The sequence below is a fragment of the Syngnathus typhle genome, linkage group LG6 (assembly GCF_033458585.1).
Source record: "Syngnathus typhle isolate RoL2023-S1 ecotype Sweden linkage group LG6, RoL_Styp_1.0, whole genome shotgun sequence".
Taxonomy (NCBI): Eukaryota; Metazoa; Chordata; class Actinopteri; order Syngnathiformes; family Syngnathidae; genus Syngnathus; species Syngnathus typhle.
Window position 1 is genome coordinate 19,359,948 of NC_083743.1, and position 25,749 is coordinate 19,385,696.

The window sequence follows — 25,749 nt, forward strand, 5'->3', positions numbered from 1 at the left end:
GTACAATTTTGGCAAATGATATGCATTTGGAAATGAGGTGTCTCTCCAGTATGTTCAATCCACAAAGTTCCTTTGGAATATCAGAGAGTGTGAGATTGTTCGCAACAGCAAGTGCAGGCATTTTACCATCTTTGAGGTGACTATAGCAAGTGTGACATATCCACTCCAGTTTTCTTTCAGCTGGTACGCTGCACGAGGCCTGACATTCATCATCACAGATATGGACAAATTGTCCCGTGAGACAACTTGCAACAACATGTCTGTTTTTCTCATAAAATCTACGTTGACAAGCGCGTACTTGGTTCGGAAACAATGCTCTGTGGCAAACAGTGCAGACAAATGTGGGGCCATTCTTAATTTGGGCTTTGAATACCTCAACAGCTTTCATGAGCACACAGTCATTTCGCTCCCTACATAGTCGGTTTATGACTTACCGTTTTTTTTCCGTGTATAGTGCGCCCCCATGTATAGTACGCACCCCTAAAAATGCCATGCTGATGCTGGAAAAAAGCTTGTACCCATGTATAATACGCACCCAATTTTTATGAATTTTTTTAAAAAAAAAATTTTTTTTTTTTTTTTTTTTTAAGTCCCAATGATCGTCACACACGCAGGGAGGCAATGGGTCCCATTTTTATAGTCTTTGGTATGGTCTTAACTAGGCTGGATGTAATTTTCTTTGTTGGCGTTGATTTCTCCGACTGCCCGTAAACGCACCACCGCGCTCCGTGCGCGCACGGGACAGCAAACGAGCAGGTGAAAATATTACCTGTAATACGGATTTAGGTAGAGAACTGAACTCTCGCTCTTTATATAGCTGACGTGTCTTGCTCATCCGTTCTGCGCATCTGTAATGGCGGCCTCCGCATGATATCCGGTTTGCGTGTGTGCGAGAGCGAGAGAGAGCGAGAGAGAGAGCGTGCGAGAGAACGCTCAACCGTAGCGCGCCGCCGACCGCCCAACTGCACCGGGCTGGTCGATTATTGTGACAGAGCCGTCGCTGAAATTTAGAAGATATTTTTAAAGTCCTGATGTACTTTCTAAAATTTAAGTGGACCTCAGTGCGCACTGCGCAGGGAGCTTAATTTGGTGCGGTCGCGCAACCGCAGCGCGCCGGGCGCTCACTGTCGCATTGCTTAAAGAGCGCCTTTGTGTTTTAGGATGAACAGCAGAGACCAAAGGAACAAGGCAAAGTGTTGTGAAATAAAATATTACCTGTAATACGCATTTTGTTATTTGCTGATTGAAACTGCTAATTAAACTGTGAATTGAAACTAATAGGAAGAAAACAACTCTCGCTCTTTATATAGCTGACGTGTCTTGCGCATCCGTTCTGTGCATTTTATTTCACAACACTTTGCCTTTCTTCTCTGCTGTTCACTTCAAACACGCTCCATGCGACCGCAATGCTCTCGTATCAGACGCTTGCTCGATCACCTGCTCGGTTGCTGTCCCGTGCGCGCACGAAGCGCGGTGGTGCGTTTATGGGCAGTCGGAGAAATCAACGCCAACAAAAAAAATTACATCCAGCCTAGTTAAGACCATACCAAAGACTATAAAAATGGGACCAATTGCCTCCCTGCGTGTGTGACGATCATTGGGACTTAAAAAAAAAAAAATGTGTATAATGCGCACCCCAGATTTTAGGACAATAAATTAGTTAAATTTTGCGCACTATACACGGAAAAAAACGGTAGTATATTTTCAAAAGCGTACTTACTCTGCGCATTGTTTTGGTCTTCAGTGAATCAGATTTTTTTGCCATTATGCGCCTCATGATTTCCTGATGTTTGAATCGGAATTCAGGCTTGTTTAAATAACGGCGTGTCATGTAAGAGCGCTGCCTGTTTCGAAACCCAACATCGTCACGGTAACGTTCTGTGATGTAAGCGCGTCGTCTCATCGTAAAACACTCATCTGTCCTATAACGACGTGAGAAACGGGAAAGGTTTTTCTTCTTAAACTCATGATCCGTCTGACAACGTTGTGTAAAATAGGACTTTTGTTTGGCACAAAAACGCTTGTCCTGTTGACAACGGGTTCTAATATAACCCAATTTCCTTTGTCTTACCTCTGCAATTTGACTGTACTGTTCCCTCTCTTTAGAGTTTTTCATCATTCTCTTTAGTTCCTGTTTTTTACGTCTCACTTCCAATTTTTCTTTTAACTTTTCTTGTGCTTTTATTTGTCGTAGGAACTTTTCTCTACGAGATTTTGGAATTTTTGTCACATTTGCCAGCTGTTTACCTGTAGTGAAAACCAATCCACTGTCGTTATCGGTAAATTCTTGGTGGTGACGTTCACCTGAACACCGTCTAGTGTCGCTAGTCTCAACACATGAGACAATCTCAGCAACAGGTCTGCTTGCGGCAACACGGATTTGCGTCATCCACTGCTTCTGTGTCAGCGTTTTCTCTCGTGTGTCTGTCTGTGCATTAAAACTGAGAGATGAATAGAATTCAAGTCGACGTTGCAATGTGATCAACTGCAATTTTCAAAACCGCAAAGGCTGCAATTTGAAAAAGAAAATGTGCGTATATTTATTTATTGAATGACTACCATTTCAGTCAAACTGTTTTCTAAGTTGTATTTGAGGTAGTGCCCTTTTTTTGTATTGAAGTTAATGTATCGCTTGTGTTTGGTAAATATGTAGAAAGAGAACCTTAAAAAAATGGCAGATTAAGTCAAAAACAACAATGACATATGTATTGTTGGCTGTTTTTGCTTCGTTTCAGTTTACTTTGGGGTTGAAGAAGGATGACGTGCACCTGCATCAACAACCTCCACCCGAAGACCACGACGAGTTGGCCACCTGAAAGTCAATTTGGTCTGAGATATTTATTTGTTATTGTTACGACATTGTCTTGAAGTCTGTTCCATGTTTTTGTCAATAAATGTCTGACAGTAAAGCCCATAAGTGGCCTTACGATATTTCAGTTTTGCAAATATATATATATATATATACGATGTCTTTGAATCTCAGAAAAAGAGATTTCTGTAGTTCAATCTAATAAGTGAAATTCTCAAAAGACACCTGCCAAAGTGTTATAAATCAAGCAGTTCAATTCACAAGTAAGCAAATAGTTTTATTCATGTTTTAAAAATACATTCCGTTTAAAAAATAAATATAATTACCATGCCTTCAAGTATAAAAACAATAATATGTAATAAATATCTTCTTTAAATAATTCATACGACTGTTTGCAATAAATAAGGTCTTAGATTCACAATGGCTTTTTTGAATGAGCAATAAATAGGTTATCTACAGAATAAAAGAATTAAAAAACTCAGTGCGTCATGCAAAAACAAATACATCATCAATACGTCAGTGGGTTACGACACGTCAGTGCAGATCCAACAACTTAATTCACTTCATGTTTTGCCCAACATTTCCGACGGGCTTCAGTGGCGGACGTGACTACCGCAATAAACTAAACATGGCGAAGACCTTGGCATGTTTTCCCCTTCGCCGTTCTTTGCGCCTCAGCGCCCTCTCGCCGTCAACAATGAAGATGTAGAGCTTCCGCAGGATGTTGTGCGCCGTCATCTTTCTGTGGAAAGCATCGGGGTGGTACAGTGACCTCAATAGGCTCTCTTCCTCATTGCTACTCAGGCCTGTGACCTCTTCTGGTTTTTTCATCTGCCGGACAAGAGTAAGCAACACAATGTCAAAATAGGTATTATAGTAACAGCAAAATTCATTTCCTATCCCTAAATTGTCACACTGGCCAACCTTTTGTTTGATATTGTAGAGCAGGAGTTCAGAGTAGTGTTTGGCCTCAGACAGAATTTTACTGCCGGGATATTCCTTCTCCACGTGCTTGAGAAGAATTATGTAAGTGGACAGACCTTGGGCCAGCCTGTGCAGGCAAGCCTCCTGGAAAAAAGAATATTTAGGTCAGTTAAAAAACAAATATCTATTCAACCTACGCATAAAAGTCAAGCCGATGCTAGCAAACAATTATGGAAAGTGTCAGTGTCTGTATTTTCTCCCACCTCTGGTGGTTTTCCATTTCTGGTTCTTACCTTGCTAAAGTTGGAGCTGGGGCAGTTTGCTGGAAACTGAGGTGCTTTGTAGTGCTCCAGTAAATGAAAGTTGACATTGTTTTGGAATTCATCATCAAACTGATATTGAAATTAGTCACAAGTCAGATATGTTTTACAGCCAGGAGAAGACAATGAAGGTGCTTTCTGAATTTCCACTTACAGCTTTCTGGTGTTCTTTAGCGGTACCCAGAACCGAGTCCCAAAAATGAGCAGAGGTCAGCAGGTCAGAGGGCGCCGTTTCCTCCTCACTTGAGGTGTCGCTTGATGGCAAGACGGTGGTCGCTTCTGTCAACGGAGCGCCATTGGCTCGCAGTATTAGAAAAGCCACCAAGCCCACCGCGAGAATTTGCGTGTCTAATGCGGAAGCAGAAGAAAATCATGAATGAATGGCAAAAGAGGAAGAAAATTCAGGAAACATTCATCACTGACTTACACATGTTGGGCATGTTGCGTCGAGATTACTCTTGCCTTGACCGCCTGCTCTCGTGGAACATGTCTTGACTTCTCATTGCACAGCCGTTATATATTCTACTGACCGCAGGGATTTCCGAATACCTTCCGGTTTCAATTATATACTGATGAAACAGAAAATACACTCTTTTTTTTTTTGGTGCATACAGCAGAATGCAATTACACAGAATGAAAAAAGACGAATTCAATCATTTTTAAAGAACAACAACTTTATTTCAATTATTTCAATTAAATTTCAGTACAGGTCGGAGCAGATTTTATTTAAAAAAAGCCCATTCAATTGTATTGTTATACAATATTTTTATAATGTGACCATGTCAAAAGTCAAAGTCTGCTTTATTGTCAATCCCTTCATATGTCAAGACACACAAGAAACCGAAATTCCATTTCCTCTATCCCACGGTGGAAGTGGAATTTCCATCATCATCTTCCAAACGTGCGCCAGTGGCTTTGCTCATCCTTATTTCCTGGAAGAAAAACGGACGTCAAAAGAGAAATATTGCTTCTTGTCGCTTGAAAGATGTGTCACCTCTCCGTTGGCGTTGATCAAGGTAAAGTGGACCTGGCCTACGGGTCCCCAGTTGGACTGTGTCTCCCAGACTAGATCAGAGGGAGGATTGTGGTTTCGGCCAGCGTCAGCCGCCCAGATCTGATGCATGTAAAGGTCATTGAAATATTGAGCACCTTGTATCTGAGATCTTCCAGATAAGATTGATTACCGTGACACTCTCGTGGGCCTTCAGGATGAATTCTGCGGCAAACTTGAATACGATGGGAGCAGAAGATCCAATCTGGAGCTTCACCTGCCAGTTCCCCAAATTCTGATCCTAATAGTTGAAATTGATCTCAACAGGTTAGTCGTTACTGGAAAATGTGCAAATTTCGTAAGCTGATCCCCTTTGACACATCCACTGACCTCATCAACTGTATTGCGAAGTCTGACATATTTGCCGTACGAGTCCACCTCATCCAGAGTGACCTGCTGCTCATCCACAGTGACCTGCTGCTCATCCACAGTGACCTGCTGGGCGATATTAGGTCGAGGCAAGCTCAAACCCTCGCTGTCCTTCGGACGTTTCCTCTTTTTGCTGGCCGACATGGTTTGGCGTACCCTGGGGACAAACGTGGAGACATTAATTGCTATGAGAGCAAACGTTGTGGTATGTTCTAAAGCTGTAAAAAGACCTCTCCTCCTTGTTCTGGGTCCGCTCCCTCTCTGTAGACAGAGCCTCCTCCAGATCTTTCACTTTTTGGCCGGCTTCCAACTCCACCATGCGAGACTCGTGCTGGCTTTGGACCATGCGCAAGTCCTACGTGAGACGTGAGAATGACTCAGCTTTATTTTCATTAATTAAATAAGCGATAGTGATGGTAATTACCGACCGCGGAATGCAGCTTCTTTTCAAACTCCAGCTCATCTTTAAGGATTTGAATGTAATGCGACTTCCTGAGCAAAAACAGTATTAAATCCTCGAAGCAGTCAAATGCGCTATTTATATTGATGTGCGACTATGGGATGGTTAACTGAAAGTCCAATTGAGCTGCAATTAGTCACGAGGAGGATTTTCCTTGGGGTGTGGCCCCAGCAGCAAAGCAATTGTGTCAGCACTAATATCCACTATCCATTTTGTTGTTGGCATATTTTTGATAAAATGGCCGGGCGGGCCTCACCTTGCTTCCAGCTCGTCAAAATCAATCTTCAGCTTGGACAACTTGACCTGCAGACGTTCACGCTCTGTGGCCTCTGAGTCCAGAGCCGCACGGGCTTTCGCCAGATCGGATTCTTTCTTCGTGTCCCTGAGATGACAGATATACACATAAACTGAGAATATGGAAAATTTCGGGCAGTCGGAGAAATCAGCGTGAACAAACAAATACATACAGCCGAGTTAAAAAAACACCAGAACAATCACCATGACAATTGCAAACACACAGAAAGAAAATAAATAACTGGAACATCACTCAAACACCGGTGATCCCATCGTGAGTCCCACATATGGGATGGTTAACTGAAAGTCCAATTGAGCTGCAATTAGTCACGAGGAGGATTTTCCTTGGGGTGTGGCCCCAGCAGCAAAGCAATTATGTCAGCACTAATATCCACTATCCATTTTGTTGTTGGCATATTTTTTATAAAATGGCCGGGCGGGCCTCACCTTGCTTCCAGCTCGTCAAAATCAATCTTCAGCTTGGACAACTTCACCTGCAGACGTTCACGCTCTGTGGCCTCTGAGTCCAGAGCCGCACGGGCTTTCGCCAGATTGGATTCTTTCTTCGTGTCCCTGAGATGACAGGTATACACATAAACTGAGAATATGGAAAATTTCGGGCAGTCGGAGAAATCAGCGTGAACAAACAAATACATACAGCCGAGTTAAAAAAACACCAGAACAATCACCATGACAATTGCGAACACACAGAAAGAAAATAAATAACTGGAACATCACTCAAACACCGGTGAGCCCATCGTGAGTCACACATATGGGATGGTTAACTGAAAGTCCAATTGAGCTGCAATTAGTCACGAGGAGGATTTTCCTTGGGGTGTGGCCCCAGCAGCAAAGCAATTATGTCAGCACTAATATCCACTATCCATTTTGTTGTTGGCATATTTTTGATAAAATGGCCGGGCGGGCCTCACCTTGCTTCCAGCTCGTCAAAATCAATCTTCAGCTTGGAAAACTCCACCTGCAGACGTTTACGCTCTGTGGCCTCTGAGACCAGAGCCGCACGGGCTTTAGCCAGATCGGATTCTTTCTTCGTGTCCCTAAGATGACAGATATACACATAAACTGGGAATATGGAAAATTTCGGGCAGTCGGAGAAATCAGCGTGAACAAACAAATACATACAGCCGAGTTAAAAAAACACCAGAACAATCACCATGACAACTGCGAACACACAGAAAGAAAATAAATAACTGGAACATCACTCAAACACCGGTGATCCCATCGAGAGTCTCACATATGGGATAGTTAACTGAAAGTCCAATTGAGCTGCAATTAGTCACGAGGAGGATTTTCCTTGGGGTGTGGCCCCAGCAGCAAAGCAATTATGTCAGCACTAATATCCACTATCCATTTTGTTGTTGGCATATTTTTGATAAAATGGCAGGGCGGGCCTCACCTTGCTTCCAGCTCGTCAAAATCAATCCTCAGCTTGGACAACTCCACCTGCAGACGTTCACGCTCTGTGGCCTCTAAGACCAGAGCCGCACGGGCTTTCGCCAGCTCCGTCTTGTAAATGGCCCTCAGCTCATTGTATGCATCTTGAGGAGTGTTTTCTGGGGTTGCCATTTTTCGAATTTGCTTCTGTTGATCCAGAAAAGACTCAGTCAGTATCATGCCATTACACCAAATGCAACATGCACTTATCAAAGAAACGTCATAGAGGTTTCTTCAAAGTCAAAGTTTCCTTTGTAACTAGAATTTTGCAATTTCTGGAGAAATTGCGTGTGAAGGCGAAATGTATGAATAACTTCTTCGGGGAATGCTGCCGAACGATGTGGAAACATGTTGAATTACTTGAGAAATGTAGAATATTTTGAGAATTTGTGGTGAATTTCAAAATAAAAGATGTGAAGTTTTTGGTAAGTTGTGGAATAGGTTAAAAAAAATGTGGGATAGGTAGAAAAATGATGAACAGTTGAAAGTTGGAATGGGTTGAATCGGTTGAAAAATGTAGAAATGAGAACGGGAAAAGGAAATATTGGAGAATTGGGTGTGAATTTCAAAATAAAAGACGTGAAGTTTTTAGTAAGTTGTGGAATAGGTAGAAAAATGATGAACAGTTGAAAGTTGGAATGGGTTGAATCGGTTGAAAAATGTAGAAATGAGAAGGGAAAAAGCAATTGGGTGTGAATTTCAAAATAAAAGATGTGAAGTTTTTGGTAAGTGGGAAGTTGTGGAATAGGTAGAAAAATGATGAACAGTGTAAAGTTGGAATGGGTTGAATCGGTTGAAAAATGTAGAAATGAGAAGAGAAAAAGGAATTGGGTGTGAATTTCAAAATAAAATATGTGAAGTTTTTGGTAAATGGGAAGTTGTGGAATAGGTAGAAAAATAATGAACAGTTGAAAGTTGGAATGGGTTGAATCGGTTGAAAAATGTAGAAATGAGAAGGGAAAAAGGAATTGGGTGTGAATTTCAAAATAAAAGATGAAGTTTTTGGTAAGTGGGAAATTGTGGAATAGGTAGAAAAATGATGAACAGTTGAAAGTTGGAATGGGTGGAATCGGTTGAAAAATGTAGAAATGAGAAGGGAAAAAGGAATTGGGAATGAATTTGAAAATAAAAGATGTGAAGTATTTGGTAAGTTGTGGAATAGGTAGAAAAATGATGAACAGTTGAAAGTTGGAATGGGTTGAATCGGTTGAAAAATGTAGAAATTAGAGTAGAAAAAGGAAACTTTAGAGAATTTGGGTTGAATTTCAAAATAAAAGATGTGAAGTTTTAGGTTGAATTTCAAAATAAAAGATGTGAAGTTTTTGGTAAGTGGGAAGTTGTGGAATAGGTAGGCAAAAGATGAATGGTTGAAAGTTGGAACGAGTTGAATCGGTGGAAAAATGTATAAGTTAGAAGTGAAAAACGAAATTTTATGAAATTTTGCAAAATTTTATGCAAATTTTAAAAGTGAAAACGTGAAAATTTTGAATTTGGCAAGTTTGGGAATGTCCCCAATGTGATTTGAATGTGTTGAATTATGTGAATATCAAACTGGAACAACGTAAATGTGAAATGTTGAATCTGCCATTAAGAATGAATGGGGCAAAAATCGCCATAAATTTGTGAATTATGTGAAAACGGAAAATTTTTGGAACGAGAAAACTGTGAGCACCCATGCCATGAATTTTTGGAATAAGTGAAAAGTGGAATGGAGTGAATCGGTTGAAGTATGTGGAACTAGTTAAGCGCCAAAGAAAGCTAACGAAAAGGTAGCGCAAAATGTTGTAGAATAACAATAGTGTGAAGGCCTTCACCTTCACACTAATAATAATAAAGGACAGGAATAACAATAGTGTGAAGGTCTTCACCTTCACACTAATAAAGGACAGGAATAACAATAGTGTGAAGGTCTTCACCTTCACACTAATAAAGTACAGGAATAACAATAGTGTGAAGGTCTTCACCTTCACACTAACTAGAATTTGCAATTCCTGAAGGAATTGCGTGTGAAGGTGAAGAAGTTGAATAAATATTTAAGGAATGCTGCAGAATGATGTTGAAACGAGTTGAATCGGTTGAAAAATGTAGAAATGAGAAGGGAAAAAGGAACTGGGTGTGAATTTCAAAATAAAAGATGTGAAATCTTTGGTAAGTTGTGGAATAGGTAGAAAAATGATGAACAGTTGAAAGTTGGAATGGGTTGAATCGGTTGAAAAATGTAGAAATGAGAAGGGAAAAAGGAATTGGGAGTGAATTTCAAAATAAAAGATGTGAAGTATTTGGTAAATGTGGAATAGGTAGGAAAATGATGAACAGTTGAAAGTTGGAATGGGTTGAATCGGTTGAAAAATGTTGAAATAAGAGTAGAAAAACGAAATTTTAGAAAATTTTGGTTGAATTCCAAAATAAAAGATGTGAGGTTTTTGGTAAGTGGGAAATTGTGGAATAGGTAGGCAAAAGATAAAGAGTTGAAAGTTGGAATGGGTTGAATCGGTTGAAAAATGTAGAAATGAGAACGGAAAAAGGAATTGGGTCTGAATTTCAAAATAAAAGATGTGAAATTTTTGGTAAGTGGGAAATTGTGGAATAGGTAGAAAAATGATGAACAGTTGAAAGTTGGAATGGGTTGAATCGGTTGAAAAATGTAGAAATTAGAGTAGAAAAATGGAATTTGAGAGAATTTGGGTTGAATTTCAAAATGAAAGATGTGACGTTTTTGGTAAGTGGGAAGTTGTGGAATAGGTAGGCAAAAGATGAACAGTTGAAAGTTGGAACAAGTTGAATCGGTGGAAAAATGTAGAAATTAGAAGTGTTATGAATATTATATGTACAAATTTAAAGTAACCAGTTTGATATCATATTGTTTGCTCATTTGTAGTATGTTAATTGAGTAAAATAAGAGCTCTCTCAAAGATAAACTACATCCACTAACCTTCCCAAATGGAATCTGAAACATATGAAAATAGAAGGCCACAAACTAATGCACAAACGCATTACATAAAAGAGATAGTCAGTGTTAACAAATCAATAAAACAAACACATCAGTGTCCTTTGTTGTTCGAAAAGTGAACATGTAACATTTATTTATCACCATTCATTCATGCATTCAATAAATTGCAAACATTCAATTGTTTTGAACAATTCATTCATTCATTCATTCATTCATTCATTCATGCATTCATTCACACATTCAATCTTTGTCACGTCACCCTGCACACGGGTGACAGTAATGGGCATCCCATCTTGTGGGATATGGGGGGGCTGGCTGAAGGTTTTTTGCCAGATATCAAGTTTGATGACTGTCACTTCCCCCGAATCCGACACAACATCCACCACCTCTTCCCCATAGAGTATACCAACGACGGTAATGATGAGGCTGGAGTTGCAGGCCTGTTGAATAAAATAAAAATGTAATTAATTTTTATGAATGGAAAACAACGTTTACCAAAGGCTAATCATGCCTCCAAATAAAGCAAGTGGGAGCAGTAAAGCCATCCTAAAACACAAAGACGTTCTTAAAGCAATGCGACAGTGAGCGCCCGGCGCGCTGCGGGCGGTCGCGCGATCGGACCAAATTAGGCTCCCTGCTCAGTGAGGTACACTTCAATTTGAGAAAGTACATCAAGACGTTACAAATATTTTCTAAATTTCAGCGACGGCTCTGTCACAATAATGCGACCAGCGCGGAGCAGTTGCGCGGTCGGCTGCGCGTCGGGCGGAACGCTGCAATTGCGCGATGGGACAAAAAGTTGATCTTGGAAAAGGGAACAATAAGCAATAAGCAAGCACCTTTTCAATTCCACTGCTATGAACCCATTTACTAACCTTTACATCCGTGTACGTTGTCGAGTGGAGCATGACTCCCGACTCGGTCGCCTGGGCACTCAGGTGGGTGAACACGAAGGAACCCCCTACCTTCAGCTCTACGAGGTTAGCCTCCCGCCAAAGTCCAATTTTGACAGTGGCTTCATCCTGCGGTAGTTTTAAAATGCGTATAAGTATGTGTGCAAAGTGCTACAACAGGGGAAGTACAAATGGCTACTTACTTTTTTGAGCGTCAAATGTCGAAATGGTGCCAGGTGGTTCCCTCGCTGGCGCACCATGCGGATAGGACGCATCTAAAGTGGACCAAATTGATATCCCAATTACAATAATAATTGTTTTTGACAATGAGCGTGTCATGTGTCTGTGTACACGACCTTAACGATGACAAAAAAAAACAAAAAAACTTTTGGTACCTTAGTACTACACAGAGGATTTCAATGATTTTGTGTGTGCATGCGCATGTATGTACATTATTGCACATGCATCATGTCTTCACAGGTGTACACAAATACATGTGTGTATATGTGCATTTGTGGGTGCAGGTAACTTACATCGGTTATCACGCCATCCAGTGACACCATCTCCTCAGGTAGTTTATTCACTACCTCCTGAGGAGATGATGCCACTGAGTTGGGGCCCTGGCCTCTTCTTCCAGCTGTGGGCTGGTTTGCACTTCGGCCGCCATGAAGATTTTTGAGGCGGGTTTGGTGAGGAGCCCTTGCCCCCGTTGGTCCACACCGAAGTTTAAAAAAATGTAACTGTTGCCCTCTGTGACGAGGGCAGCCAAGTGTTCAAACAGAACTATTTTATAGGCTTTCTCGCCGTCACAGAGGGCAACAGTTACATTATTGTGCTGGCCGTGCATTGACAAGGTGCCATCAGCTGCACAAATCCAGCTCCTTGCACGCAGAGCACTCCTCATTGCCACTACTTTCCCGCAAATCATATTTGTCGCCATTCTGAAAGAGAAAAATAAGAGAGAAATTGACTTGTTTCGTTTGTAGATGACAAATGGCAAATTATTCATTTAATAATAACTATTATAATACATCTGACTGACTTTGCGATGAATTTATTAACTACCACAAGGTATCATTGCCATATTAATATAGGATAAAAATAAATGAATGCCACGTACAATAAAAAAAAAAAAAATTAAATGTTATACTGAAAAGAAAGAGTTTCCCAGCAATGATTTTTAACATCCACTAGATGTCAGTGCAGAGTGACAAAGTCAATAGTTCATGGGTGTGTAGCACTGGGCAATGATTCAATACTACTGATCTTACTCGGTTAGTACATATCAGTGCTTACAGTTACAATGTCATCTGCTATATAAATTTGGAAGCACATTTCATAATGGCGCCTGTGCATTTTTTGGGGGGCTAACCTAAAACAAAGATTTTAATAAAAGAACACCGTAAACCATTTTTATCCATTTACGTGTGGCGACTACGAGGTGTCGTCTGAAATAAATGAATTACGCGTCGTGTATCTTTCCATAAATGTCCTTACTCTGTAACGCAAAGTGCATGCATTGTGTTTGTGGCGCATCCATCTTGTTACATGGCGGCAAATGCACACGGCGGACGATAGTGTACAATACTTAAACGCAAGAGCAATAAAATGGGGAATCCTCCGTCATAAATAGGAACGCAGAACAATCATGTATTTTCGACTGACTAGTTAATTAATAATTACAAGTTAATTTGCTATATGCGCATTTTGTAATGGCGGCCTTTGTTTTTTTTTTTTTTTGCTCGACGCAAACCAAGATGTGGATGCCTCGGTCACGAATAATGTTCACGTTCATCAACCGATGGAATTAATCCATACTAAATTCACCGAGAAACAACTCCGCAAAAGTTTGTCGTGAGAACAGGAGACTATTTTTTTCTATATGTACAGTTAATGAGTAATAACATGTAATAGCACAGTAATAGAACTAGAAATAGAAATAGAGTTTCTGGTTGAATTTCTTTGCAGGATTTTAGAATAGCCTCCCAGAGCTGCTGTTTGGAAGTGAACTGCCTCCCACCCTCGTAGATCTTCTGCTTGACTATGCTCCAAAAGTTTTCAATAGGATTGAGGTCAGGGGAGGATGGGGGCCACACCATCAGCTTCTCTCCCTTTAGTCCCATAGCAGCCAAAGACGCTGAGGTATTTCTTGCAGCATGAGATGGTGCATTGTCATGCATGAAGATGATTTTGCTACGGAAAGCACGGTTCTTCCTGTTGTACCATGGACGAAAGTGGTCAGTCAGAAACTCCACGTACTTTATAGACGTCATTTTCACGCCTTCAGGGACCCTAAAGGGGCCAAGCCGCTCTCTCCCCATGATTCCGGCCCAAAACATGACTCCGCCACCTCCTTGCTGACGCCGCAGCCTTGTTGGGCTATGGTGACCGTCCACCAACCATCCACGACTCCATCCATCTGTAAAGTCAAGTCAAATCAAGTTTATTTGTATATCCCTAAATAACAAGCAGTCTCAAAGGGCTTCACATAGACAGAAATTGACAATTATTCTCAATTTCTACACCTACCTGGACCATCCAAGGTTGCACGGCACTCATCAGTGAACAGGACTGTCTGAAAATTAGTCTTCATGTAATCCTGGGCCCACTGCAGCCGTTTCTGCTTGTTCGCGTTGTTTAGGGGTGGCCGAATGGAGGGTTTCCGCATAACTGCAAGGCTCTGGAGGATCCTACACCTCGACCTTCGTGGGACTTCACCGGCACATGCAGCGTCGAATATTTGTTTGCTCGTCTGTAGTGGCACGCTAGCAGCCGCCCTCTTGATTCGACGTTTTTGTCTTGCAGAAATCTTCCTCGTCGTGCCTTTATCTGCACAAACCCGCGTGTGCTCCGAATCAGCGACGAATGTCTTTACAGTTCGATGGTCATGCTTAAGTTTTCGTGAAATATCGAATGTCTGCATACCTTGTCCAAGGCATTGAACGATTTCACGCTTCTCAACAGCAGAGAGATCCTTTTTCCTCCCCATGGTTGAATGAAATGGCCGAACGCTTAAAAACGCGGAACTTAAATAGACTTTCCTTAATTGCGCTCACCTGGCAGACTATCATGTGACTATCACATAACTGAGGTTGATTTCAGTCATTTAAAGAGTCATACAATACCGAGAGTTTACTTGAAAAACAAAAAATGTAATCTTTATGACACTTAAATACATTTTGCATAATAATTTGGAACACGGGACCGTGTTCCAAATTATTATGCAAATTATATTTATCTCAGATTTTCCTAAATAGCTTCCTTGAAATCGTAGCCGCCCTCCGAGCTCTCCTGCCCGGCGTGCGTTTGCGTCAGCGCCCGGTAACATTATGGAAGCTAAAAGAAAGAAAAAAGAAACAAATCTAAGAGCAAGTGCTGGTGTATTTACTCGTCGTGTCCACCGGAGGGAGGCAACTCCCCGCCGCAGCTGCAGAGGCAGCTTTGAAAAGTCATCCCGGCCCAGTGGAGGTCTGCGCGGGGGGGGTCTTCCTTGAAATCTTAGCCGCCCTCCGAGCTCTCCTGCCCGGCGTGGGTTTGCGTCAGCGCCCGGTAACATTATGGAAGCTAAAAGAAAGAAAAAAGAAACAAATCTAAGAGCAAGTGCTGGTGTCATTTACTCGTCGTGTCGACTGGAGGGAGGCCACTCCCCGCCGCAGCTGAACAGTCATCCCGGCCCAGTGGAGGTCTGCGCAGGGGGGGGTCCTCCTTGAAATCTTAGCCGCCCTCCGAGCTCTCCTGCCCGGCGTGGGTTTGCGTCAGCGCCCTAGTGTCATTTACTCGTCGTGTTGACCGGAGGGAGGCCACTCCCCGCCGCAGCTGAACAGTCATCCCGGCCCAGTGGAGGTCTGCGCAGGGGGGGTCTTCCTTGAAATCTTAGCCGCCCTCCGAGCTCTCCTGCCCGGCGTGGGTTTGCGTTAGCGCCCGGTAACATTATGGAAGCTAAAAGAAAGAAAAAAGAAACAAATCTAAGAGCAAGTGCTGGTGTCATTTACTCGTCGTGTCGACCGGAGGGAGGCCACTCCCCGCCGCAGCTGAACAGTCATCCCGGCCCAGTGGAGGTCTGCGCAGGGGGGGTCTTCCTTGAAATCTTAGCCGCCCTCCGAGCTCTCCTGCCCGGCGTGGGTTTGCGTCAGCGCCCTGGTGTCATTTACTCGTCGTGTCGACCGGAGGGAGGCCACTCCCCGCCGCAGCTGAACAGTCATCCTGGCCCAGTGGAGGTCTGCGCAGGGGGGGTCTTCCTTGAAATCTTAGCCGCCCTCCGAGCTCTCCTGCCCGGCGTGGGTTTGCGTTAGCGCCCGGTAACATTATGGAAGCTAAAAGAAAGAAAAAAGAAACAAATCTAAGAGCAAGTGCTGGTGTCATTTACTCGTCGTGTCGACCGGAGGGAGGCCACTCCCCGCCGCAGCTGAACAGTCATCCCGGCCCAGTGGAGGTCTGCGCAGGGGGGGTTTTCCTTGAAATCTTAGCCGCCCTCCGAGCTCTCCTGCCCGGCGTGGGTTTGCGTCAGCGCCCTGGTGTCATTTACTCGTCGTGTCGACCGGAGGGAGGCCACTCCCCGCCGCAGCTGAACAGTCATCCCGGCCCAGTGGAGGTCTGCGCAGGGGGGGTCTTCCTTGAAATCTTAGCCGCCATCCGAGCTCTCCTGCCCGGCGTGGGTTTGCGTCAGCGCCCTGGTGTCATTTACTCGTCGTGTCGACCGGAGGGAGGCCACTCCCCGCCGCAGCTGAACAGTCATCCCGGCCCAGTGGAGGTCTGCGCAGGGGGGGTCTTCCTTGAAATCTTAGCCGCCCTCCGAGCTCTCCTGCCCGGCGTGGGTTTGCGTCAGCGCCCTGGTGTCATTTACTCGTCGTGTCGACCGGAGGGAGGCCACTCCCCGCCGCAGCTGAACAGTCATCCCGGCCCAGTGGAGGTCTGCGCAGGGGGGGTCTTCCTTGAAATCTCAGCCGCCCTCCGAGCTCTCCTGCCCGGCGTGGGTTTGCGTTAGCGCCCGGTAACATTATGGAAGCTAAAAGAAAGAAAAAAGAAACAAATCTAAGAGCAAGTGCTGGTGTCATTTACTCGTCGTGTCGACCGGAGGGAGGCCACTCCCCGCCGCAGCTGAACAGTCATCCCGGCCCAGTGGAGGTCTGCGCAGGGGGGGTCTTCCTTGAAATCTTAGCCGCCCTCCGAGCTCTCCTGCCCGGCGTGGGTTTGCGTCAGCGCCCAGGTGTCATTTACTCGTCGTGTCGACCGGAGGGAGGCCACTCCCCGCCAAAGCTGAACAGTCATCCCGGCCCAGTGGAGGTCTGCGCAGGGGGGGGTCTTCCTTGAAATCTTAGGCGCCCTCCGAGCTCTCCTGCACGGCGTGGGTTTGCGTCAGCGCCCGGTAACATTATGGAAGCTTTAAAAAAAAAAAAACGGAAGTCCGAAAAAAGCTCCATAATTGGTTAAAAATTCTTAGCCGCGTCCCTGGAAGCCTAATCGGGCATAAAAAGTTAGGCGGAACGGCCCTGAAGCTCCACACGGAAGTCCGAAAAAAGCTCCATGATTGGTTAAAAATGCTTAGCCGCGTCCCTGGAAGCCTAATCGGGCGTAAAAAGTTAGGCGGAACGGCCCTGAAGCTCCACACGGAAGTCCGAAAAAAGCTCCATGATTGGTTAAAAATGCTTAGCCGCGTCCCTGGAAGCCTAATCGGGCGTAAAAAGTTAGGCGGAACGGCCCTGAAGCTCCACACGGAAGTCCGAAAAAAGCTCCATGATTGGTTAAAAATGCTTAGCCGCGTCCCTGGAAGCCTAATCGGGCGTAAAAAGTTAGGCGGAACGGCCCTGAAGCTCCACACGGAAGTCCGAAAAAAGCTCCATGATTGGTTAAAAATGCTTAGCCGCATCCCTGGAAGCCTAATTGGGCGTAAAAAGTTAGGCGGAACGGTCCTGAAGCTCCACACGGAAGTCCGAAAAAAGCTCCATGATTTGTTAAAAATGCTTAGCCGCGTCCCTGTAAGCCTAATCGGGCGTAAAAAGTTAGGCGGAACGGCCCTGAAGCTCCACACGGAAGTCCCAAAAAAAGCTCCATAAGACCAGCGGGCCGTCGAAAATGCTTAGCCGAGGCTCTGGAAGCCTCGCCGGGCATCGCTCGCGGCAGCCGGGGTAGCTTTTAGGTACCAGGGGCGAGCGCTCGGGTACCAGGGGCGAGCGCTGAGGTACCAGGAGCGACCGCTCAGGTACCAGGGGTAAGCTCTAATGCAGTACCAGCTTTGGTCTGTTGGTGCGCCAGAGTACGATGAGTTGGTCCCCCTAGTTACTGTACTCATCCCCTTTACCCCCTAATCGCAAAATACAGTCGGTACGTATGCGCAGAAGAGTTTTGTTTCTTTTTGAAAATTTTTTATAAGTGCCAGCGGATGCTGGCACACGAACTGTCCGAGCTACGACGGTTCCCCGGTCGGACAGCGACGGTGAAAAAGCGGTCCTGGAGGTCCGAAAAAAATTCGCGAATATTTTCTAAGTGTCACCGAGGGCTGACATGCAATCTATCCGAGGCGCGCTGGTTCCCCGGTCGGATCCGAATGGTGAAAATTCGGCCTCTCCACCACGGAGGTCGGTGAGAATTTCAGAATATTTTCTAAGTGCGAGCGTGGGCTGCCGCACAAGCTGTCCGAGTGGCGACGGTTCCCCGGTCGGCCACGAATGGTGAAAATTCGGCCTCTCCACCACGGAGGTCGGTGAGAATTTCAGAATATTTTCTAAGTGCGAGCGTGGGCTGCCGCTTAAGCTGTCCGAGTGGCGACCGTTCCCCGGTCGGCCACGAATGGTGAAAATTCGGCCTCTCCACCACGGAGGTCGGTGAGAATTTCATAATATTTTCTAAGTGCGAGCGTGGGCTGCCGCACAACTTGTCCGAGTGGCGACGGTTCCCCGGTCGGCCACGAATGGTGAAAATTCGGCCTCTCCACCACGGAGGTCGGTGAGAATTTCAGAATATTTTCTAAGTCCGAGCGTGGGCTGCCGCACAAGCTGTCCGAGTGGCGACGGTTCCCCGGTCTGCCACGAATGGTGAAAATTTGGCCTCTCCACCACGGAGGTCGGTGAGAATTTCAGAATATTTTCTAAGTGCGAGCGTGGGCTGCCGCACAAGCTGTCCGAGTGGCGACGGTTCCCCGGTCGGCCACGAATGGTGAAAATTCGGCCTCTCCACCACGGAGGTCGGTGAGAATTTCAGAATATTTTCTAAGTGCGAGCGTGGGCTGCCGCACAACTTGTCCGAGTGGCGACGGTTCCCCGGTCGGCCACGAATGGTGAAAATTCGGCCTCTCCACCACGGAGGTCGGTGAGAATTTCAGAATATTTTCTAAGTGCGAGCGTGGGCTGCCGCACAAGCTGTCCGAGTGGCGACGGTTCCCCGGTCGGCCACGAATGGTGAAAAATCGGCCTCTCCACCACGGAGGTCGGTGAGAATTTCAGAATATTTTCTAAGTGCGAGCGTGGGCTGCCGCACAAGCTGTCTGAGTGGCGACGGTTCCCCGGTCGGCCACGAATGGTGAAAATTCGGCCTCTCCACCACGGAGGTCGGTGAGAATTTCAGAATATTTTCTAAGTGCGAGCGTGGGCTGCCGCACAAGCTGTCCGAGTGGCGACGGTTCCCCGGTCGGCCACGAATGGTGAAAATTCGGCCTCTCCACCACGGAGGTCGGTGAGAATTTCAGAATATTTTCTAAGTGCGAGCGTGGGCTGCCGCACAAGCTGTCCGAGTGGCGACGGTTCCCCGGTCGGCCACGAATGGTGAAAATTTGGCCTTTCCACCACGGAGGTCGGTGAGAATTTCAGAATATTTTCTAAGTGCCAGCGTGGGCTGCCGCACAAGCTGTCCGAATTGCGACGGTTCTCCTTTCGGACCCGAATCGCGAAAATTCGGCCTCTCCACCACGGAAGTCGGTGAGAATTTCAGAATATTTTCTAAGTGCCAGCGTGGGCTGCCGCACAAGCTGTCCGAATTGCGACGGTTCTCCTTTCGGACCCGAATCGCAAAAATTCGGCCTCTCCACCACGGAAGTTGGTGAGAATTTCAGAATATTTTCTAAGTGCCAGCGTGGGCTGCCGCACAAGCTGTCCGAATTGCGACGGTTCTCCTTTCGGAACCAAATCGCGAAAATTCGGCCTCTCCACCACGGAAGTCGGTGAGAATTTCAGAATATTTTCTAAGTGCCAGCGTGGGCTGCCGCACAATCTGTCCGAATTGCGACGGTTCCCCTGTCGGCCACAAATGGCGAAAAATCAGCCTCTCCTTCTGGAGCTCGCGCCAACTTTGGCGAAAAAATTCTAAGTGCCAACGGCTCTTGCGCCGTAATGTGTCCGCTTTGTCTGGTTCCCTCGGCCGGCCACAAATGGCGAAAAATCAGCCTCTCCCTCTGGAGCTCGCGCCAACTTTGGCGAAAAATTTCCAAGTGCCAACGGCTCTTGCGCCGTAATGTGTCCGCTTTGTCTGGTTCCCTCGGTCGGCCACAAATGGCGAAAAATCAGCCTCTCCTTCTGGAGCTCGCGCCAACTTTGGCGAAAAATTTCTAAGTGCCAACGGCTCTTGCGCCGTAATGTGTCCGCTTTGTCTGGTTCCCTCGGTCGGCCACAAATGGCGAAAAATCAGCCTCTCCTTCTGGAGCTCGCGCCAACTTTGGCGAAAAATTTCTAAGTGCCAACGGCTCTTGCGCCGTAATGTGTCCGCTTTGTCTGGTTCCCTCGGTCGGCCACAAATGGTGAAAAATCAGCCTCTCCTTCTGGAGCTCGCGCCAACTTTGGCGAAAAATTTCTAAGTGCCAACGGCTCTTGCGCCGTAAAGTGTCCGCTTTGTCTGGTTCCCTCGGTCGGCCACAAATGGCGAAAAATCAGCCTCTCCTTCTGGAGCTCGCGCCAACTTTGGCGAAAAATTTCTAAGTGCCAACGGCTCTTGCGCCGTAATGTGTCCGCTTTGTCTGGTTCCCTCGGTCGGCCACAAATGGCGAAAAATCAGCCTCTCCTTCTGGAGCTCGCGCCAACTTTGGCGAAAAATTTCTAAGTGCCAACGGCTCTTGCGCCGTAATGTGTCCGCTTTGTCTGGTTCCCTCGGCCGGCCACAAATGGCGAAAAATCAGCCTCTCCTTCTGGAGCTCGCGCCAACTTTGGCGAAAAATTTCTAAGTGCCAACGGCTCTTGCGCCGTAATGTGTCCGCTTTGTCTGGTTCCCTCGGTCGGCCACAAATGGCGAAAAATCAGCCTCTCCTTCTGGAGCTCGCGCCAACTTTGGCGAAAAATTTCTAAGTGCCAACGGCTCTTCCCCGTAATGTGTCCGCTTTGGCTGGTTCCCTCGGTCGTCCACAAATAGCGAAAAATCAGCCTCTCCTTCTGGAGCTCGCGCCAACTTTGGCGAAAAATTTCTAAGTGCCAACGGCTCTTGTGCCGTAAAGTGTCCGCTTTGTCTGGTTCCCTCGGTCGGCCGCAAATAGCGCAAAATCAGCCTCTCGCCCTTCAGGTACCAGGCGTTGGGGTACCAGGGGTAAGTGCAGTACCAGCTTTGGTCTGTTGGTGCGCCAGAGTACGATGAGTTGGTCCCCCTAGTCACTGTACTCATTACCTTTACCCCCAAATCGCAAAATATAGTCAGAACGAGTGTGGGGAACACAAGTTTTGTTCCCGAAAACCAGGCGGCTGGTGTCTCTAGCGATGTGTTCCCCCCCAAAAAGTGTTCACATGCTCGGACAGCGAACCTAGGAGCTACCGCAAAGCACTCTGGAAGTGCAAGAGCAAAAATTTTTCTAAGTACAAAAATTTCTCGAAAATCTTCAAAGTGTCACAGTGCTCGAAAATTTTCAAAGTGCTACATGCTTTCCATCCAAGGAAGGAATAGTGGAGGACCGGCCGCCTCCTTAAACACAAGCCAGTGGAACGACGGGGAGGACCGGCCGCCTCCTTAAACACAGGCCGGTGGAACGTTTGGCAGAATTCTTCTCGTGGAGGACCGGCCGCCTCCTTAAACACAGGCCGGCGGAACGACGGGGAGGACCGGCCGCCTCCTTAAACACAGGCCGGTTGGAACGGTTGGCAGAATTCTTCTCGTGGAGAACCGGCCGCCTCCTTAAACACAGGCCGGCGGAACGACGGGGAGGACCGGCCGCCTCCTTAAACACAGGCCGGTTGGAACGGTTGGCAGAATCGCGTGACGGCCGCCTGCTCCCGGCGTCCGCACGTGAACAAACATCCCCTCCCGGGGACGGTCGTCTGCTCCCGACCGCCGTCCTTCACCCCCTCACCTTCCGGACCCCCGTCTGCTCCCGGCGGGCGAAAATCTGCGAATGTTATACATCCAAGAAAGGAAGGAGGGAACCGGCCGCCTCACTAAACATAGGCCGGGCGAAAATCTGCGAATGTTATACATCCAAGAAAGAAAGGAGGGAACCGGCCGCCTCACCAAACATAGGCCGGGCGAAAATCTGCGAATGTTATACATCCAAGGAGGGAGGACCGGCCGCCTCACTGAACATAGGCCGGGCAAAAATCTGCGAATGTTATACATCCAAGAAAGGAAGGAGGGAACCGGCGGCCTCACTAAACATAGGCCGGGCGAAAATCTGCGAATGTTATACATCCAAGGAGGGAGGACCGGCCGCCTCCTTAAACCACCGGCCGGGCGAAAATCTGCGAATGTTATCCATCCAAGGACGGAGGACCGGCCGCCTCCTTAAACACAGGCCGGTTGGAACGGTTGGCAGAATCGCGTGACGGCCGCCTACTCCCGGCGTCCGCACGTGAATGAACACCCCCTCCCAGGGACGGCCGTCTGCTCCCGGCCGCCGTCCTTCACCCCCCTCAGCTTCCGGACCCCCGTCTGCTCCCGGCGGGCCTCCGAGTACCCTCCCCTTCTCCCGAACTGACCGACTGGCACTCATGACCCGCCTTGGTAGGGCCCCCACCGGCCCCGGCTCGCGCCGGCGTTGGGTGGACGGTTCCTCCCCACTTGCGGGTCGCACTTTAGCGCCTCGGCCGCCGCGAGAGCGTGCGCTACGCGCCGCCCCCGCAGGCCTTGGCGCGACCGTACGGCAGCGAGACCGAGACGCCCCGAATCACCCACCTAGAGGAAATCAACGGAGGCCGAGCGCGCGATCCGATTGCGGCACGCCGCGTGGGCGTCTGCCGGCCGCGCCGGTCTACCGCGAATGCTGTTTCTCAAACCCAGACGGCACCGCGGGATGTGTTGTCGCAACTCTGCTCGACTATGCGAATAGCCTTTCCCGACTACCGCGTTGCGGGAGGCGTCTTTCGTGCCGCCGGTGGCGTATGACCTTCCGCGAGAGGCGTGCGGGCTTGGGGGGGCCGCAACGACCGAGTCTGACTCGGACGGGGCGCAGCTTCCCTCCCGGTCGCAGCAATAAGCGCCGAACGCAGCGTTGGTCACAAGCCACCCCGGCGGGTTCGTCGGGAGCGCCGGTACCCTTCCGTAGCTAGTTGCCAGCTGGCCACAGCGGGCCGCACCGACCGAGTCTGACTCGGACGGGGCGCAGCTTCCCGTCTGGGTGACAGCGGCGCTGACAACGGCGGGGCGGCCGGAACCCCTTCGACCCCCCGGCTCCGACCAGTGTCGATCCAACTCCGCATCCTGGCGTAGCGCTTGGGCCCAGGCTGTTGACGAACAGGAAGCGGGAGCAGAATCAGTAAATGTAAATGTGCTAGTTTACGTTGAGTTAGCCTTGAAGATGTTTTAGTCACAGGCCTAGCGCTGTAAAAAATGAATGCTTACTATTTGTCTGGCGTTAAAACAGACATTGTTTCAACACAAATCTGCGTGTATTGCCGTGCCTTTGGATATTTGCTTAGTTTAAATGCAAGCGCTAGAATGCCCCAAATTAGCCGGTAAAGAATTGATAGAGCAAAAGGGTAGAACATCAAAGTAAAAAGCTGTGATCCAATAGAGCAAAAGTTGGATCAAAGTAAAAAGCTTTGATCAATGATGCCGTTTATATTCTAAACCAAAAAGGTAGAACATCAAAATAAAAAGATGTGGTCCAATGATGGTATTTATACTATATTATAATTTTCCACACTGAGAAGACACAGAAAAAAATAAGTCATGCTAAGAAATTATTGTTTGCTTCCACATACTCCTTGCAATGTGTTCACATACTCGTCATTACTTTTTGGTGCAATTAATGAGTTTGCGTCGAAAATTGGTTCATAAATAGATGCAAAACAAATTGCGCGGGTCCGGATCGTATCTCAAAAAGGGGGGCTGCTGATGCGTCGGTTCAGAAGTGGAAAATTGGCACGTAAGTAGATGCAAAAAATCCGCGCAGCTTCCGTTCGTATCTCAAAATGTCCGTAAGTATAGGGGTTCGTAAGTAGAGGTGCCACTGCATATGCAAGTTTAACATGGTCGCTTTTACTCGTATGCTTTGCATGGTCCTTCAGATCACTAACAATTCCTCCCATCTTAAAAACGCAATTTCTACTCTCTTTTTTTTCCGCAGAAGACAAAGCGGCCCAGTCATTGTTGAACAAGTTAATCAGAAGTAATCTTGTCAACACCACAAATCAAGTTGAAGTTCTTCAGAAGGATCCCAACTCTCCACTGTACTCTGTAAAATCCTTTAAGGAGTTGTGACTGTAAGTGTATCATTCTTTAATTTATTCATAATCCCTCTTGTGATTTAGTGCGTCTGCCATAAATGACGAATGAGCTCATGTCTGTGGATGTTATCCAATAAAGATTACACACCACGGCAGATGCGCTCGTATTGAAAAGGGAAAAATAAAATTTGTGTTTTGCAAAAGTGTGGCAGAAGTGCTCGATGTTCATTACATGCCCAATTTGTTGTATTCCTGCCAAACTTGATCAATAAACCAAAAATATTTTTTCTCATATGTGCAGTAAACCACAGCTCCTTCAGGGTGTCTATGGCATGGGTTTTAACCGGCCCTCCAAAATCCAGGAGACCGCCTTACCCATGATGCTCGCTGAACCGTGAGTATGCTGTACATTGACTGTGATGTGCTACTTTTCTGAACTAAATATATGATGTGACTAAAGTCAGTTTGATTTTTCTGTTTAGTCCACAGAATCTAATCGCCCAGTCTCAGTCAGGAACAGGAAAAAACGCTGCCTTTGTGCTTGCCATGCTCAGCCACGTCAATCCAGACCACAAATATCCCCAGGTTATTTTTTAGAAATTTTATCAGTGATCCAAATGACCGCAGATGGGTTTATCCTTAGTCCTTGTGTGACCTGCGAGTTAGATTTCTAAATCTCTTTTTCCTTTTCCACCAGTGCCTGTGTTTGTCACCCACCTATGAACTGGCGCTTCAGACTGGCAGTTATTGAGCAGATGGGCAAAAACTACCCTGAAGTCAAACTAGTTTACGCCATACGAGGAAATAGGCGTAAGTTCACATCGAGTGCCATGTTGACGTTCTCGTCTGGTCCTCGGCGTGTTTTTGTGTTGACAAAGTTTCTTTGAAAATTTTCCAGTGCAGCGAGGCGTGAAGCTTCAGGAACAGATAATCATTGGCACGCCCGGCACCATGCTGGACTGGTGCAGCAAATTGAAGTTCATTGATCCCGAGAAGATTCAGGTGTTTGTGCTGGATGAGGCCGATGTCATGATCGCAACGCAGGGTCACAAAGACCAGAGTATTCGCATCCAGAGGTGTCAGGTTCAAAATCAGCAAAAGGATCAGCAGACAAAACCAGTGAGGCAGAATGTTGAGTCTTTTCTCGCGAGGAGTGCAACCAGACTTACAGCAGTCCAAAATACACTAAAGATCTGTCACACCCCTCGCTCTTTTTATTAAGGGATGCCCTATCTACAATGTGAGACCAGCCCCTAACAGGTGGGGGGGAAAGCATGGCCTAGTCTCATGAGAAAATAAAGGAGCGCAAGGACATAAACAAGTATTCTATGTGAAACAAGTAGTTACAGACAGGACGCCATGGGAAAGGAATGCAAGGACAGAATGTCATGTGCAGACATCAACAGAGTAGATTGAGCTATCAGCAACTTTCTTGGATTCCCAGAGGTGTAGAAGGTCAGGAAGCCCCAGACAGCATCGTATGACTTGTTGTGGACTGGTGGACGTCTGCAAGGCGAAACAGCAAGCATTCTGCGCAATAACTTATTAATAAGTACTCATTAGGGAACGCATGATAACATATATATACAATTTATCTAACAATTCCCCCCTGTTTATCATAAGTTCCCGGAGACCAACCCATCACCCATATGGCCACT

The 25,749-nt window shown here is 46.6% G+C and overlaps 2 protein-coding genes and 1 long non-coding RNA gene across 4 annotated transcripts; 1 reads left to right on the forward strand and 2 right to left on the reverse strand.

Annotated features, from left to right (window-relative positions):
* Positions 1–1,568: 1,568 nt before the first annotated feature.
* Positions 1,569–24,676, forward strand: LOC133155389 (uncharacterized). Of its 2 annotated transcripts, none has more exons than XR_009714664.1 (4): positions 1,569–2,827; positions 23,992–24,127; positions 24,393–24,485; positions 24,574–24,676. It is a non-coding gene; the product is annotated as an uncharacterized LOC133155389 (long non-coding RNA). The 2 variants fall into 2 exon arrangements; XR_009714663.1 differs by lacking the exon at positions 1,569–2,827 and adding an exon at positions 20,547–23,184.
* On the reverse strand, positions 4,707–5,984 carry LOC133156011 (lamin-A-like). The gene is made up of 5 exons (XM_061281740.1): positions 5,902–5,984; positions 5,435–5,828; positions 5,238–5,345; positions 5,048–5,167; positions 4,707–4,985 (listed from the first exon to the last, which is right to left on the reverse strand). Exons 2-5 carry the CDS (start codon positions 5,615–5,617, stop codon positions 4,911–4,913), a joined length of 486 nt encoding a protein of 161 aa, XP_061137724.1. The 5' UTR covers positions 5,618–5,828; positions 5,902–5,984; the 3' UTR covers positions 4,707–4,910.
* On the reverse strand, positions 5,999–11,673 carry LOC133155301 (prelamin-A/C-like). The gene is made up of 5 exons (XM_061280513.1): positions 11,508–11,673; positions 7,645–11,072; positions 7,160–7,285; positions 6,680–6,800; positions 5,999–6,007 (listed from the first exon to the last, which is right to left on the reverse strand). The coding sequence occupies exons 2-5, from the start codon at positions 7,860–7,862 to the stop codon at positions 5,999–6,001; spliced, it is 474 nt and encodes a 157-aa protein (XP_061136497.1). The 5' UTR covers positions 7,863–11,072; positions 11,508–11,673.
* Positions 24,677–25,749: the final 1,073 nt, after the last annotated feature.